Genomic DNA, 17232 nt, shown 5'->3' on the forward strand with positions numbered 1-17232 from the left:
CAGAGGGAGTGAAACCTGTAGAAATTCACTGAAGGATGTTGGCCCAGTACAGAACTGAAAAGTTAATGAACGGGTAGAAAGATTTAAGGTGGGAACATCAAGTGTAACCAATAAAGTTTGAACTGGTTGACCTCAACATCACACACACAAGTCCACATTTACATGGAAAATACATACATCTGAGAAGGCTGACAGATTATGTTGTTGCTGCACATGTAGATATCAGCTATGGATCTGCACATGCCATAGTGCATGATGACTTGGGGGATCGTAAAGTTTGCGCAAGATGGTTACCAAAACATCAGTGACTTTTCAGTAGGTTTCACTCCCTGTGCCCAGAGACATCTCACTATGGTGCATTGTTCAACAATGGTACAATCCTGCAGTGAAGTGTCCATATTCGTTTGACCTTGGCTTCAACTGACTAACGGCGGAGTGCTACCCATAAGCCATCATGAGCATGTTGGAGTGCGTCAGCTTTTATCTGTTGTGGTACCATGTAAGTTTCAAATTGTCTTTACTTTTTGATTTACCTCCATATTATATATATATATATATATATACACACACACACACACACACACACACATACATATACACACACACGCATGCACATATATATATTCAGCCGGTTGTTGCCACAGTTGTCAGTTCAGCTGCAGTGTCATGTCAGTGTCGTTAGGCACATTGCGTGTGTTAAGTACTGAAATCTGCATCTCTTGTGGCTTTTCGTGGTTAGCTCTCTTAACGGCAGTCCTTTTCACTTCCATTTCAACTGCATATTTTGCAATTCATATTTTCATGAGCACAGCTACCGACTCATTCAGCCTTATGTCAACTCTTACACTGCTGTCGTAACTGTGCACCACAGAGAGCATGCACAGTACCTGCAATAACGTATCATTCACTTTTACCACTATTCCATTGATGTCTTCAAATTCCAATGTATAGTCTGGTTTTACCTAAAGTTTTTTCCCCTGCAACAAACAGGTTATTTTTCTTTTTAACACATGCCATGTACTCTCTTCACATGTGATACGGCTTGTATGTTTCATAGGGGTCTTTGTGACTGTAGACAGTTCATTGTGGTCAGAAGCTTGGTCTCTGTCAGTCCAGGTTAGCAAGGTCGCCATGGCTCTTTGCAGTGCAAAATCACCTCCCCTACTTTGGATGTCGCCTTCATGAGGTGTTGGATTGGTTTAGAAATGTGACACTCAATGACTCATCTATTGTTCCCACCCACTTCTAAGCACAAATCACTTATATTTGTCTCCAGATGTATGTATTAAAGGTCTGTCTCTGGCAGACAAAACTTCTCCCAGCCCTCCATTAATTACAAAACTCACTTAAATCCAATTCAGGACTGGAGCCCATGCCTGCAGCATTAGATGCAAGAGAGAAACCCACCCTGGCCAGGTTGCCAATCCAGGCCAGTTTCACGCACACATCCAAACTCACCCATATAGGCTCAACTTAAAGACCCAAGTCAAGTAAAGTCATGTCAAGTCAAGTTGGGGAGCATGCACTGGTGCAGTGCATTGCTGCACCCACTACACAACGAAACAACTCGGGATCAACAGTTGGCAACTCCCCAGGCAGACATGTGGTCCAGTCTCACCCTTCAGAAATGACCCTCTATCTGCCACAGCCAGGTGTTACGTGGGCAACCCCTTGGTCTGGTCCAGCCACTCGGATCCCCAACAATGAGGATCTTACAAGCTGGATCACCCTCGGAGAAACGCGCCACATGGCCGTAGTGCCATAACTGACGCTCCCTCACAATGCAGGTAATGTGCCTCATTCGGGACTCCATGAGCAACCGCTCATTCAACACAAAATCAAACCAATGGTACCCAAGGATTTTCCAGAGAGACACAGTACCAAAGGAGTCCGTTCTTTGTCTCGGGTCACTGGGTAGCGTCCATGTCTCGCAACAATATAGCAAGACAGGAAGCACCAGGACTCTAAAGACTTGGACCTTCGTCCTTTTGCATAGATATAGGGAGCGCCACACACCCCAGTGACCTCAGGAACCCCCATGTTCTCCCAATCCGTCTACTGACTTCATAGGAAGAGTCGTCAGAGACATGAATGTCACTGCCAAGGCAAGTAAACCTCACGACAAGGTCGACACTCTCTCCGCAAACAGACACACTGCTGATGGCTGTGCCCATTAAAGGCCTGGATGTTGGTTTTTATCCAGGACACTCGCAAGCCCAGACACTCAGACTCCTCACTCAGTCTAAAGACCCAATCCGTATAAAATGTCCGCAGTGAACAGAACTCTTGAGAAAATTACAAACCTTTCCTTTGTCTCCTCTGAAGCCCGTCACACCCTATGATAAAACAGAATAAACACGTTCAGTAACAAGCTCATTATTATTATTATTACAGCTAATGATGTCCACGAGGCCGGTGCTCTTACCTTGTCCCCGTGTACTCCTTTAACACCTTGTCTGCCTATTTCACCCTATGATAGAAAGAATTGAAACGGCAGTTTATTAACAAGCTGGTATCTTTCAAACTCACAGTAAGATAAAGAAGGAGAAGGGCATGTTAGTTCACATCTCTCAGGAATGTCTGCAGGTAATGCAAAGCAAAAGCCTCCCTTTGTCCCAAAATTAACAGTAAGGGTCAAGTCAAACCTTTTCTTCATATGATATGTTTATGTCTTTAACACATGAATTAGTTTGTGGTTTCTATGTATCTGCCACTGCATCTCTCTTTTTCCACTACAAGAATGATCAGCACTGCAAGCTTCACTCTACTGCTGGCATTGCTTGCCCTTTTTATACCCACGCTTTGCTTCATTAACACACAGACATAATTATCTGGGCATTCATCAGTTTATCCATGCATTATCAATCCTGAAGTGCTGCAACCTGTTTCAGTAGCATTGGTTGAAAAGCAGGAGCCACACTTGGACGTGGTGTCCATTCACTGCAGGACACACTCGTGTCAAACTTTATAAAAATAGTGACCCGCTGGGATGGGGTTTGAACAGAGAGCTGCGAGCATCACTGTTCTGCCTTGTATGCTTGTTCTGCCCCACATGCTGTTAGCTGTTACTGTTATTTTTTGAGCTGTAAACCCCCGTTTGTCATTCAGTTAGTCGGTCATTACCCAACCCGCTATAACCTAACACAGGGTCACGGGGGTCTGCTGGAGCCAAACCCAGCCAGCAAAGTGTCCAAGGCAGAAACAAATTCTGGGCAGGGCACCAGCCCACCACAGGGCGCACACACACACACACACACCCACACACCAAGCACACACACAAGGGACAATTTAGGATCGCTAATGCACATAACCTGCATGTCTTTGGACTGTGGGAGGAAACCCACGCAGACACGTCTTGTCATTTATTAACACACCTGTCAGTCACGTCCCACAGTACCAGTGGTGTCATAAATGTCTATGAAGCTCACGTAAAGTATGTAGGTCACATAATAAACATTTAAATACAATGCACCCCATGTGTCTCATGTAGGCACCCTTTTATCTCTTGTTTCGGTCGCGTCTGAAGCGTATCTTTAAGGTATATAAACCCCTGGGTCTGGTTAGTTCTGGTACGCAGCAATTTGAACCTCTGTCTACGCGCTTCTCTTTGTCTTGATCCAACCTTGGAAATCACTCACCTTGTAAGTGTCTTTTAAAGATTTATTGTTTAATGTATACTGTCTGCTATGTATTGCTTTGTAAATCATTCTTTATTGTCTTTGGTTCTACACCTGTAAATGCCTGTATGTTCCTTTTGTATATATGTCAGTTTACAACGAGGTACGTCCAGTAAACGCCTTCAAGAAAGCTCACCCTTGTCATTTTTTTATTGTTTAAGCTCTCTGCGACCGCGTTGCACAGACAGCGCGGAATGAGGCAGAAAAATGCTTATTAGAAAATTAGAAAAATTTTGACGAGAACAGGCCAATCCTAGCCACCAAATTCCTCCAAAACAACATCAAGTCGAGTTTTGAAAGTCCCTAAAGTCCCACTGTCTACCACAATACTTGGTCACTTTGTATGTGAAGAAAAACATTCTAATGTTTGTGCAAACTTTACCCCTAACAAGTTTCCATGTGTGTTCTTGTTAAATTAATTAGCTTGAATCCACAGTACAATTTTGCCCCCTTCTTAATGTGCATTTTCTTAACCTGAGAAGGAATATCAGCCTGGTCGCTCTTCTCTGGGTTTACTCTAGTGCTGCTATGTCTTTTTATCTTGTAATATGGAGACTAAAACTGAACACAGAACTCCAGGTTAGGCCTCGCTAGATAAGTTGAATATAACTTGTCTTGACTTGAACTCTTCACATCAAGCTATATACCCCTGTAATGGGCAGCCAGGCCCCTTACTTGTCTGGGACGCCTTCTTAAAGGAAGGACCCCCCCGCACACATGCAGAGAGCACTGCCTCCCACGGAGTGCTAGATGGGTTGCAGTGGTGCCTCGGACACCCACAGGGCTCCATAGGAGTTGGAGTTTGACACAGCCCTCTTGGGGGTGCTGGAGAGCCCTACTTTGGTCGGGTTTCCGGACCTCACTCACGAGCCACCTGGAGTACTCCCAGGTGCATCATAAAAGGAGCTGCCTGCCTTCATTCGGGGAGCTGGACTCAGGAGGAGGAGGGTGAAGCTTGCTGAATGAGGAGTGGTGGCAGAAAGAGAGGAGAAGAAGACAAAGTGCTATGGATTCTGTTTATGGTGCTTGGTGGGGAACGAAAGGGGAAGTGTTTCCCATGTAAATACAGTAAAGCCGTGTGAACTGATGGACTTGTGCCTAGTGGAAAGCTGGTGTGCCGCCTGGAGGCCACAACCCTAACATCTTATATTAGGCACAACCTATAATGCATCTATGAGTCCCATACTGTCATGTAAGAAGACCTCAACTAGAGCTTCTTTTAGTGTTAATAACAGTAACAGTAATAGTACACAGAATCAGCCTGGTCGCCCTCCTCCGGACCTACTAACATAATATGGGTCATACTGTTTCAAGTATTCTGTTGTGTGGTATGTTATGTGGTTTGCAAAGTTTTTCTCGGTTTTCTTTTACTGTTACATTTGTTTGTGTTTTTTTGCTATTTCGCTAAACACTTTTTTTATTCACCTAGTCTGTGCTTGCCTGGTGATGTCGGGATCGAAACATTTAATTATACTAATAGCCCTGGCTGATCTGACCCCAAGGGTAGGGGTCAAGCATGTTATAATTGACTACACTTTTCTTAGCTTAACTAAACTATTTGTGCATTTTAGAAAATTGTAATTGCATTTTAATCAACCCAGTAATTAAAGCATCTGTATTAAAATTATCTGAACTGATTAAGACCTAGGGCGGCACGGTGGCGCAGTGGGTAGCGCTGCTGCCTCACAGTTAGGAGACCCGGGTCCTCCCTGCGTGGAGTTTGCATGTTCTTCCCGTGTCTGTGTGGGTTCCCTCCGGGTGCTCCGGTTTCCTCCCACAGTCCAAAGACATGCAGGTTAGGTGCATTGGCGATCCTAAGCTGTCCCTAGTGTGTGCTTGGTGTGTGTATATGTGTGTGTGTGTGTGCATGCATGCTGTGCCCAGGGTTTGTTTCCTGCCTTGCACCCTGTGTTGGCTGGGATTGGCTCCAGCAGACCCCCGTGACCCTGTAGTTAGGATATAGCGGGTTGGATAATGGATGGATGATTAAGACCTGTGTGGGGAGAGAGTTTGGTTTTTAGGAGGTCCCCTATCTCCACTAAATTAGGGGTGTCACAGTCCTTTTTCTTTTGTTAAGTTGTAGCCCTTGGGGTGGCTACTGTAAGTATGACCTCCCCTGCCATGTACTCCACACATCATAACCTAATACCCCGTTAGCCCTTCTTGGTCGCTTCTGTACACTGGCTTGATGTAGATAGTGATGAGTCCATTTTGATTTCTAGCTCCTTCTCAGAAGGTGTACTTTCAGGTCTCTGACCTCCCACTTTGTATTCAGATCTACAATTTTTACTTCCTACATGTAATATTTGTGAGGGGTGAACAGGCGTCCCAGTAGGGATGGACCCTGTTCTCTTGTCTGGCCAGGAGGCCATTATAAAAGTCAACAAGTGAGCTGTGATATTCCCCTTCCATGCCAAAATATGGACATGGAAATATGATGCAGCAGCAATTACATCAAGGCTGGTGTCTCAGCAGCCCCCAAGGGACTCCCTGGTTGGACGTGGGAGGAACTAAGAGGACAGAGCAGTGGGAGACCGCCTGCTTTATGAGCAGAGCACCCCCCCCCCCCCCAGTACACTAGGCCTCAGCATCCCATCTGGCGTGCCCCAATATGGATGACCACATTAGTTGTGGTCGCTTGGGGATTCCTTGTCGGTTTCTGTGGGGGCCACCAGGAGGAGGTGTCAGATATTGACTGCCCAGGGACCAGTGTGATCCTGCCCAACCTGGAAGTTATTAATTAAGTACCAGAAGCACTCCTGGGCAGGGTGTTAAACGAAAGCCCTCCACTTGGCCCAGGGACTTGGGAGAAGAGTCAGGCAAAGCTCACTAGAGAGGGGAGGAGGAGGAGATAATGAACAGAGAAGAATCATGGGTTATTCCTGGAAGTAGAACTGGTCATTAAAGGAGCCTGGTAGTAAGGCATTTGTTTAATAAAGGAGTTTATTTGAACCTGGGTCTGTGTTGTTAGCAATTGTGTCAAGAGTTTGGGGCTCTGGTCTGCCCCCTAGTGGCCACATACTTTACATATCCTGCACAAATCTGGCCAAGTCACTATGCTATCCAAGCCCCTCTGTAACAATTTAGCTGCTTCTACATGATCTGCCTTTCCATCTAGTTACGTTACATTAACATCTTGATTATATTCTTGTCCAGATCATTTATGTATATAAAAAAGGTCAGAGGGGCTGCACTGACCCTGATAGACAACACTTTTAACATCACCTAATTCTGAAAAAGGACATCTCACCATAACTTTTTGCTTTGTTTGTCTGAGCCATTGCCCTCGATTTCTAACCCCTGATGTGATAACGTATCAGATGCCCCCTGGAAATCAAGATAAATAATATCACCTACATTTGTGTGAGGGAGACATGCAAGCAACAATTTTAATCTAAAATGTATATAACTTGAACATGAAATATGAGTCCGGGCCCCTTACAGAGTCCTGCGCACTGAATCCAGAGGTGCTCCCCCTAATGAGGGTCTTCACAGAAGTGGCCTCAGAGCCTAGGGGCTGACGGGGTGCCCTATGCCAAGTGGGGCTACTACTATACAGGAGCTGAGATGGCATCAGGGTCAGCGTGGTGTCTTCGTGTCTGCAGGCATTTCTGTTGCTATATCGATAATTTCAGTAGCATGACAGCATTTATTTTAGTGCTGCTTTCCAGCCCAATGCCAACAGCAGGAGACCCTGCAGTGTGAAGCGGAGCAGCGTACACTAATATTCTAACGCTAAAAGTGAACAAAGCCATAAACGTGATATGTGGTTGAAACACACACTCCCTCACTGCGGCCTGAGACCGAGTCATGCACCTCTTTCCCATGCTCTCAACTAACGATTTCCTTCATGTGTCACTACAGAAGTAGAAACTTTTTAGTCAAAGCCACCTCTGCCTGGATGACATCCGTTAAGTGAGGTCTTTATCTCAACTGACCTCATTAACTCCTTTTTTCGATGTGTTTTATCCCTACACAGTTCCTGACGCCCAGTGTGTTCTCAGTTAAAACTGCTCTACAACATCAGGACTGACTTGCCAAGTAACAAAATAAGAATGGCAGCAGGTAGCCCCTGGCTGTTACTGATTTCTGCAAGGGTGTTATATAATCGTCAGTTGACTCTTATAAGGAGAACAAGCAACACAATTCTTTTTCATAACTTCCTCATTTTAACGGCCTCCCCTTGGATAAACCTCTTATGTAACCTCACTATTATACGAGGGGGAGTCAAGCTAAAGTTAGAAAATGGGATTTATTAGATTATGGAATGAACCTTAACAAAACTGTCATTTCTCAATGTCGTTTCCACCCTTCTCAATGCACTTGCGCCACCTGCCTGGAATGGCCTGGATTCCAGCAGAATAAAAGGTTTTGTCTCGTCCTCGCCAACACTCGTGTACCACGTTCTTCATGTCACCATCTGTCTTGAATACCACCCAGATGTTTTTTTAGCAGTCCAAAAAGATGGAAATCACACGGTGCCAAATCTGGCGAATACGAAGGATGTGGCAATACCTCAGAATTCAGTTTCCCCAGACAAGCCTTGGTGATCTTAGCAGGGTCTTAGCTCATTGTCTTGCAGCAAACGGACTCCTTGAGACAGCAGTTCCCACCGGTTAGATTGAATAGCAGGTTTCACATTGGTCTCCAGGAAGTCACAGTAACGTGCACTAGTGACCGGAGTACCCCTCAGCATGTAGTGTTCGTCTATAAATCTCGTGTACACGAGTGTTGGCGAGGACAAGACAAAACCTTTTATTCTGCTGGCATCCAGGCAGGTGGCACAGGTGCACTGAGAAGATTGGAGACAACATTGAGAAATGACAGCATCAGTTTTGTTAAGGTTTGTTCCATTTTCTAACTTTAGGTTGACCACCCCCCCCCCCCTCGTATATACTGCCTTAAATGACCTGCCTTCACCCAACTTCTTCCAATACGTTAATGAGAGGAATGAAATGACATAGCAAGGTTGACTCATCCAATTCAGGCTCACTTAGGGGGCACTGGACCACATCTCGACAGCATCATACACAGGGCACGGACCAACTCTGGACGGGGTGCCAGTCCATCACAGGGTCCACACTCACATTGACATGGGGACAATTTTCAGCGCCTTCCATAATGTTTGGGACAAAGACCCATTTTGTCCTTGATTTCTCCCTCTGCTCCACAGTTTAAAATTACAAACAATTCAGACATTGTGATTAAAGCGCACACCTTCAGAATTCTGTGTTGAGACTTAGTTTACTTGGATTGCCCTTTCGCTTGTCAGACATCTCAATTTTGCCTTTTGTGCTGCACATACAGTCATGGCCGAAATTATCGGCACCCCTGGAATTTTCCTTGAAAATGCACCATTTCTCCCAGAAAATTGTTGCAATTACAAATGTTTTGGTATACACATGTTTATTTCCTTTATGTGCATTGGAACAACACAAAAAAACAGAGAAAAAAAGCCAAATCTGATATAATTTCACACAAAACTCAAAAACCGGGCTGGACAAAATTATTGGCACCCTCTACTTAATATTTGGTTGCACGCCCTTTGGAAAAAATAACTGAAATCAAGCACTTCCTATAACCATCAACAAGCTTGTTACACCTCTCAACTGGAATTTCCGACCACTCTTCTTTTGCAAACTGCTCAAGGTCTCTCAGATTTGAGGGGCGCCTTCTCCCAAAATCAATTTTGAGATCTCTCCATAAGTGTTCAATCGGATTTAGATCTGGACTCATTGCTGGTCACTTCAGAACTCTCCAGCACTTTGTCTTCAACCATTTGAGTGCTTTTAGAGGTATGCTTGGGGTCATTGTCCTGCTGGAACACCCATGACCTCTGATGCAGACCCAGCTTTCCGACACTGGGCCCTACATTGCGCCCCAATATCTTTTGGTAGTCTTCAGATTTCATGATGCTTTGCACACAGTCAAGGCATCCAGTGCCAGAGGCAGCAAAACATCCCCAAAACATCTTAGAACCTCCACCATGTTTGACTGTGTTCTTTTCTTCGTAGGCTCATTCCGTTTTCTGTAAACAGAATGATGAGCTTTACCAAAAAGCTCTGCCTTGGTCTCATCTGTCCACAAGACGTTCGCCCAGAAGGATTTTGGCTTCCTCAAGTACATTTTGGCAAACTCCAGTCTGGCCTTTTTATGTTTCTGTGTCAGCAGTGGGGTCCTCCTGGCTCTCCTGCCATAGCGTTTCATTTCGTTCAGATGTCGATGGATAGTTCAAGCTGACACTGTTGCACCTGAGTCTGCAGAACAGCTTGAATACGTTTTGAAGTTGATTGAGGTTGATTATCCACCATTCAGACTATCCTTCGTTGCAGTCTTTTATCAATTTTTCTCTTCCGTCCACGTCCAGGTAGATTAGCTACAGTGCCATGTTTTGTGAACTTCTTGATTATGTTATGTGGACAAAGGAACATGAAGATCTCTGGAGATGGACTTGTAGAGTTAAGATTGTTGATATTTTTCTACAATTTTTGTTCTCAAGTCCTCAGACAATTCTCTGCTCTTCTTTCTGTTCTCCATGCTTAGTGTGGCACACTCAGACACACAACAGAAAGGTTGAGTCAACTTTTCTCCATTTTAACTGGCTTCAGGTGTGATTACTATATTGTCAGCACCTGTTTCTTGCCACAGGTGAGTTCAAACGAGTATCATATGCTTGAAATAAAACGATTTACCCACAATTTTGAAAGGGTGCCAATAATTTTGTCCGGCCCATTTTTGGAGTTCTGTGTGACATGATGTCAGATTTGGCTTTTTTTCTCTGCTTTTTCATGTTGTTCCAATGCACATAAAGGAAATAAACATGTATATACAACAACATTTGTAATTGCAACAATTTTCTGGGAGAAATGGTGCATTTTCTGGGAAAATTCCAGGGGTGCCGATAATTTCGGCCATGACTATAGCTTATTTTTTATTCAGAGCATTTTCTGTAAATTGTATATTTTGTTTTATTTCTATTATAAAAGAAAATCTTGAGACAAGACTATTGCCAAGAGATTTTTTCAAGTCCCGTCCCCCTCTTAACCATTTCAGGTTAACAGCCCACGCCTGCGGTCCTCTCACCTCTCATTCGTGTGAATGCTTTTGTCAGGCACAGTTCCTGTGCTCTTATAAATTTTTATGATCAAATTGGCAAATTGGTTAAAATGCGTAGCAATAGACTCGGCTGAAACAGTTGGTGGTGATGGTGCGGAAGATGAAAACAACAAATTACAATATCACAAAGAATATCTACAACCATTAACACCGTCCAGGCTCCCACCAGCCGAATTACTGTTGAAAGAAGGATGTATCGTAATGTTATGACGTAATTAAAGTCTGAGTGATGGGCTGTGCAATAGGACAAGATTAGTTGTATTCAAAATTGGTCAAACAATTCTGACATGTAAAATTTTAACAGGCGACAAGATAGGTAATGTAGTACATCTTCAGGGGATAACATGAGACACCAAAGGAGATCTTGATATGCCATTCATATTAAAACATTAACAGTTTCCCGTTAGAATAGATTTTGCAAAGACAATTAACAAATCACAGGGACAAACATTCGAAAAAGTCGATTTATTTATTAGAGAGAAAGAAACGAAATTCACTCACAGGCAGTTATATGTTGAATTGTCACGATATAACTCCAAACACGGAATCAAAATTAAATGTGATATTGATGAAAAGTTAATTCCAAATATTGCTTTTACTTAAGTTTTACAGTGAAAGTGTAACTTTAAAAAGTATTTGTGTGTTAATTTCAAAGCCAAACAGAATGAAAATGTATAACGCAACGAATACCTCCAACGCAACATGAAACATAGTTTTCTTTCAATTTATTACGTTTTACTATTTTTTACTATGGTTAATTACTCGCTGTAATGTAAAATAGTTAGGTCTATTATGCATATGTAACAATTCCCCTGAAAATAACAATCCGTTTAAATTGTACATCCACTTCCCCATACACGAGTGGCAGAGCTGCAAAGTGGGTAGTGCATAGCGCCCGCCCAGGGGTTGGCAGGTGAAGCGAGTAGGGGGCAGAGCCCCCTAGTTTGTATATATATATATATATATATATATATATATATATATATATATATATATATATATAAACAAACGTGTACACGTGGAAGTGTGTGTGTGTCTGTCTGTCCAGCCCGGAAGTGCGAGGCTACAGCATGAAGCTCAAAGAAAGTGACTCTGTCGCCAAAGTGAAACTGCCGGCAAAAGAGAAACTCGCTTAGCTGCTGCTACACAAGTGATGTGATTGATTGATTGAAGTCCCAGAATCCATGGTTTCTAGGAGCCTGGGCTTTTTACAGCACAGGCTTACACAGCTAGTATTTTATAAAGATACTGTTTGCCCTTATTACTAGCTGGGGTTTAATGGCAAATCCCCCCTATTTTTGGAAGTTATGTCCTTGGGAATTACTCTCAAGAATCCCAACAGATAATTCCAATATGACACCCAGGTCCTCCTCATTAGGGTTACTTTCAAGTTTCAGGCCTCCCATTGGGTCTTCAAATTTAACATTTTTATTTTATGTGTAATACTCCAACGTTTACCGAACGTTATCACACTGTCCAAATATAAATGCATGAAGACACAATGCACGTCATTACTTTTCAGACTAAGGCAGAGGTGTTCTTTAGTCAAAGATAAACTCTGCACCTACACACTTAACGGTTATGCCTGACCGACTGTCTTACTGACTACCTCTACTTTTTTTTTTTAAAGGTTTGAGTGACATCTTCATTGTCCTTGTCACTGATATGCTCAGTGGCCATTGTGTTCATACTAGAAGCCTACAAAGACCTGCTAATCTTTGGAGATTTGCACATAGTAAAACACAACAGTTATAGGGTTCATGGATATCTTCGCTTTGATCTACATGGTTTATTTCACTTTCCACTTCCTTTTGATGAAGTGGCGTGTCAAGATATTGAACAGGAAAGGTGCTGTTTAAAATAGATAATACATGACTTTCTGTTAACTGGACTATCAGGCAGTTAGTTGTTGATTATCTACAGTGATGGCTATACGGTAACAGATTTGGACACTCCTGTGGAATCTCTCCACACCCGGATTAAAGTATATAGAACTAGGGGGCTTTTCCCCCTGCTCGCTTTGTTCGCCAACCCCTTCCCCCTGCCAAGCGCTACACACTGTTGTGAAGAGGGGGGCTGAACGAGGCACCCCAAGGAGAAGCGGTCGCTCCTCCAAACCCCCTCTTAAATGGTGATACAATGAGAAACAAATTCCTTTTTTTTTTTACCTCCTCTTTGCTCAATCAGCTGCTGGCTTGCTGCTGCTCCTGTGCGGTGTGATCTGCATTTCGTACAGCACTTCAAACATTTTAAAGTCACTGCCTTGTCTCTCTTCTCCCTCAGACATCCTCAAACACTATGCGATCTCTTTATGCTGTCCCGTTATTTCACCGAGTAATATTTTCCGTTTGTTTGCGATAATGCGATCTTTACTCTATGGCTACGTGCCGTTGTGAAGAGGGGGGCTGAACGCACCCCAAGGAGATGTATTCACTCCTACAAAACCCCTCTTAAAACGGTGATACAATAGGAAACAAATAACAGGTGTTTTTTTTTTTTTTTTTTTTACCTCCTCTTTGCTCGATCAGCTGCTGGCTTGCTGCTACATGATCTGCATCTCGTGCGGAGCTTCTAACATTTAAAAGCCTGTACAGCAGGCTCTGCATGTGTATCACGTAACTTGCTTCCAAAGGTTGTAAGTATGATGTGACTTGACCATCTCGCGGGACATGAAAGTGTCTCTGTCTCTCTTCAAAAGATCACGTCTTGTTGCAGTCTCATCCCAAGTTGTTTTTTGTTTTATAACAGAGAGATGATCTTTTTATTATATAAAACACATTAGGGAGGGTCACTCATAGGGAGAACACAAAAAGGCAGCATGAAACTGAAGGTTCCACGTGGTGCCTACCTAACAGGACCTCTTATCGCTAAACCACACCACCTTCTCACCTCACGTCCATCTCTCTCACAGTTGCAGGCTCTTTCTCTGTTCCTAACTGAGGTCTGGCTGCTTGCATGCTACTCTAGGCCTCCCTCTAGTGGCGCATAAAATCCCAGCACCCTTGAGCCGTCACAGGCTGGGTCTGTTTGGTTTCTTCCATAACACATAGGAAAGGTAGATTATTTTCTTGTCACATTGGGGACACAAACATCTGGAGAGATTTCAATGCTTAAAAATCAAGTTGTACACAGGGAGCACATTTAGAAATGTAAGTACCTTTTATAAGCATTTGTTTGTAATAGATTTGTTAAAAATGTCATCCTGTTTTTAAAGGCGATTTGACCATTAGGTCCTGAAGAAGGAAAAAGCTTTCGAAGCACATCAGCTAAAGTGATGGCATGGAGTATTTCTGAGATGGACATTTCAAATTGTGCTCCCGCTATGCTTAAAGGGGATATAAAAGCAAACTAAAAGACAATGAAATGCGCTATGTATGGCAAACTCACCTTGTCACCATCTGGTCCCGTCTCTCCTTGGGCTCCCTGTTTAAAAAATGAAAAAGAAAAATTTGAGTCCCAAAAGAAACGTTACTGAACCCAAATGACATGGAGAGGAGATGCATACTTACTGGTTGACCTTTCAACCCTAAAGTCCCCGGTTTTCCAACCAAGCCTGGATCTCCTGGGTCTCCTTTAGGTCCCTAAAATTAAAGGATACATCCATTTATGTTGTGAAAAATAAATTCACCTAGTGGTTTAGTTTAGCGTTTATATTTTTAACTAGAAAACAGGCAGGGACACAACATCGAAGATGATGGAAGTGTGGCTCTCTAACTTAACTAACTCATCGTCATGTTATTAGGCTCTTTCACACTGTAGGAAAACTTTTTTAGAACTAGGGTTCTTTTTGGTTCCCACTGTAGGAACTCGGGTCATTTGTAGTTATTGGTAGGTAGGTTTGGGTTTTTATTTTTTAGCTCTTACTCCAGGGTATGCACTTTTTTGTTCAACCAGGAACTATTGTGGGTGGGGCTCGGGTGATGACTTCTGCTGATTGGTTGACCACAAGCACCGGTGCCGTCTTGCAGATCTGTTAGTAGCTTGGACTTTGGAGAGGTATCAGTGAAGATGAATTATTAGATTGTGCCACTGGCCTAGAAATCCCCTAGGAGAAGATTGAATCTGTTGTTAGATAAAGGACAAACCAATTCAAGAACTCACCTAGAGGCAGGCTATGGGAGTAAACCAAAACTACCTAGAGAAGACTCAGATGAATGTGCAGAAAGCATCCAACCTGTACATCAGTGGCCTCCAACTCCAGTCCTGGAAGGTTGCAGTCGCTGCAGGTTTTCATTCTAACCATTTTTTTAATTAGTGACCTGTTTTTGCTGCTAATTAACTACTTTTCCTTTAATTTTGACTTGGTTTTTAAGATTTGTTCCACTGAATTTCTTCAACGTTTCTCTGACTTGCTTAATTTCTTTCCTTAAATGGCACACAAACAGAAATGAAACATGAAGTGAGTGAGCCAACAGAAGACCAACTAAGTCAGGGCCTCAAACTCCAACCAATTTCACACCAACCAGTTGCTCAATTAGGTTTATTCTAGTTGTTCATTATACCCGTTCCTTTACTTTAGTTCCATGGCTTGTTGCTGCTCTCATTATGCAATAGCATACATCTCTAAAATTGCTGATTTTTCTCTTTTCTAATATCACCGTTAAAATGTTTCATGGGCCTGAGCAGATCAGCATTGCTGAGACCTTCACCTTTCTTTATTTTCAGATATTGCATGATGGACACAGTTTGTTAGTCATTTTTTGGCTCATTTTGTATCTCATAATTGTTGGGCAGCTGATTAAGGAAAAATAAACAATTAAAGTGTCTGAGTCTTCAAGAGCAAGTCAAACAAAATTAATTCAAAAGAAATTAATTAGCAGCAAAACAGGTCAATAATTAAGAAAAGGGTTAAAATGAAAGCCTGCAGCCACTGCAGCCCTCTAGAACCAGAGTTGGGGACCCCTGCTGTACATAGTGACTTAGCAGGACAACAAACCCAAGACCCCAGAGCTGTGTGACAGAGGTGATAACTGCTATAAAATAGCTGTGACCACCCCAGCAGTAACCTAAAAAGGTATAATGACTGCCTATGAGGCACAAAAAAGAAATGCTCACCTGCGCACCCTGTCGTCCCTGAGGTCCTCTAAGTCCTGGGTCTCCCTTCTCACCCTGTTAAGAAAAAAGAAGCTGCATTAATCCATCAGTATCCCCTTTACCCAAAACCCATTTTGAAAAATGAGCCCTTTTCATTATTTAAATTAAGGACTGAAATGGAAATATTCAGGTATTTGATTCAAACTCTAAGTGTTTCTCCAAGTTGCAATCATATTAAATATTGAAGTCATGAATAAAGATGTGAAATGAACCAGAAGCATTCGGGTCTAAGAGGCGGTCACAATTTCAAAGTTTTCATTGATTACTGTGAAGAAAATGTCTAGTCTCGCTGCTGTTTCATTTCTATACCATCTCAGAAATTTATTAGGGTTCATTTTTTCCTAGGATTTTTGTGTTTGTTTCTAATTTCAAGGTAAATCTTTTCATGTATTCCAGATGTGTGACGTACTGGGTCAGCTCCACACTCCCTAGTTGCTTCCAGAGGCCTCTAAAACCCAAAACTGGCAATTAGTCATAAACCGAGATGAGCCGGGTGAATGAGGACATACACGTTCGGCAAGGGATTGCTGCAGAGCAAATCAGTGTTTTCATTAAAAACCAAACAAAAGACAGGAGTTCCAAAAAGTGCTGTGCATCAATAAATCCATCCATCCATCCATTTTCCAACCCGCTGAATCCGAACACAGGGTCACAGGGGTCTGCTGGAGCCAATCCCAGCCAACACAGGGCACAAGGCAGGAACCAATCCCAGGCAGGGTGCCAACCCACCACAGGCATCAATAAATAATTCATAAAATCCAGAGTAACATAGAAGTTAAAAACCAATTTGGAAATCCAGATTAAACAGTTGCTCAATTCCAAGTAAAACCACATTGTCAGTAAGTTCCTCCTCAGCAAGCCCAATGCATGCTTCACCACCCATCTCTCCAACTCAACCCAACTGGCAGAGATGCCGACAGCTAAGACCGCCTCTCCTGACTCTAGCTCTGCCTGCCTCAACTGGCATCCTCCATGACGCGCACAGCCAAACCTTCATCATCCCATACACCAGTGCGGTGCTAACATGGTTTCTTGCAAGGTCTGTTGCCACCCCTGCTCTTACACTGATCAATGGGGACACCCCACAGAGTGCCATTCACTTTGGGGCCTTAGTCTCCTCTCTCACGCTCTCTGATGCTTTTGTTGCCATCTGGTTTACTTCTCAACCATTCGCCCCTCCAGCTCTACTCCAGGACGTCTTTTTTTTCTTCTCGTCCAATTATCTCCCCTCTGTGCCGTGTAAGTTCCCTTGATAGCCCCGATTGTATGCTGGTGCTGTCCTCCACCTGCTCTAAGGTATGAATGAAATACCTAATTGACTGACCCACTCATATTTGCATGTGAA

The 17232-nt window shown here is 43.2% G+C and overlaps 1 protein-coding gene across 1 annotated transcript in view; it reads right to left on the reverse strand.

The window, feature by feature from the left end:
* Positions 1 to 17232, reverse strand: part of zgc:113232 (uncharacterized protein LOC541546 homolog) — a 43383-nt gene that overhangs the window by 19503 nt on the left and 6648 nt on the right. The window contains exons 6-10 of the mRNA XM_051935557.1: positions 15849 to 15902; positions 14303 to 14374; positions 14181 to 14216; positions 2426 to 2470; positions 2304 to 2336 (exon numbers count right to left, since the gene is read on the reverse strand). Coding sequence (XP_051791517.1) covers positions 2304 to 2336; positions 2426 to 2470; positions 14181 to 14216; positions 14303 to 14374; positions 15849 to 15902 — 240 coding nt within the window. The remainder of the gene's footprint in view (positions 1 to 2303; positions 2337 to 2425; positions 2471 to 14180; positions 14217 to 14302; positions 14375 to 15848; positions 15903 to 17232) is intronic.

This window comes from Erpetoichthys calabaricus, chromosome 13 (genome assembly GCF_900747795.2).
Source record: "Erpetoichthys calabaricus chromosome 13, fErpCal1.3, whole genome shotgun sequence".
NCBI lineage: Eukaryota > Metazoa > Chordata > Cladistia > Polypteriformes > Polypteridae > Erpetoichthys > Erpetoichthys calabaricus.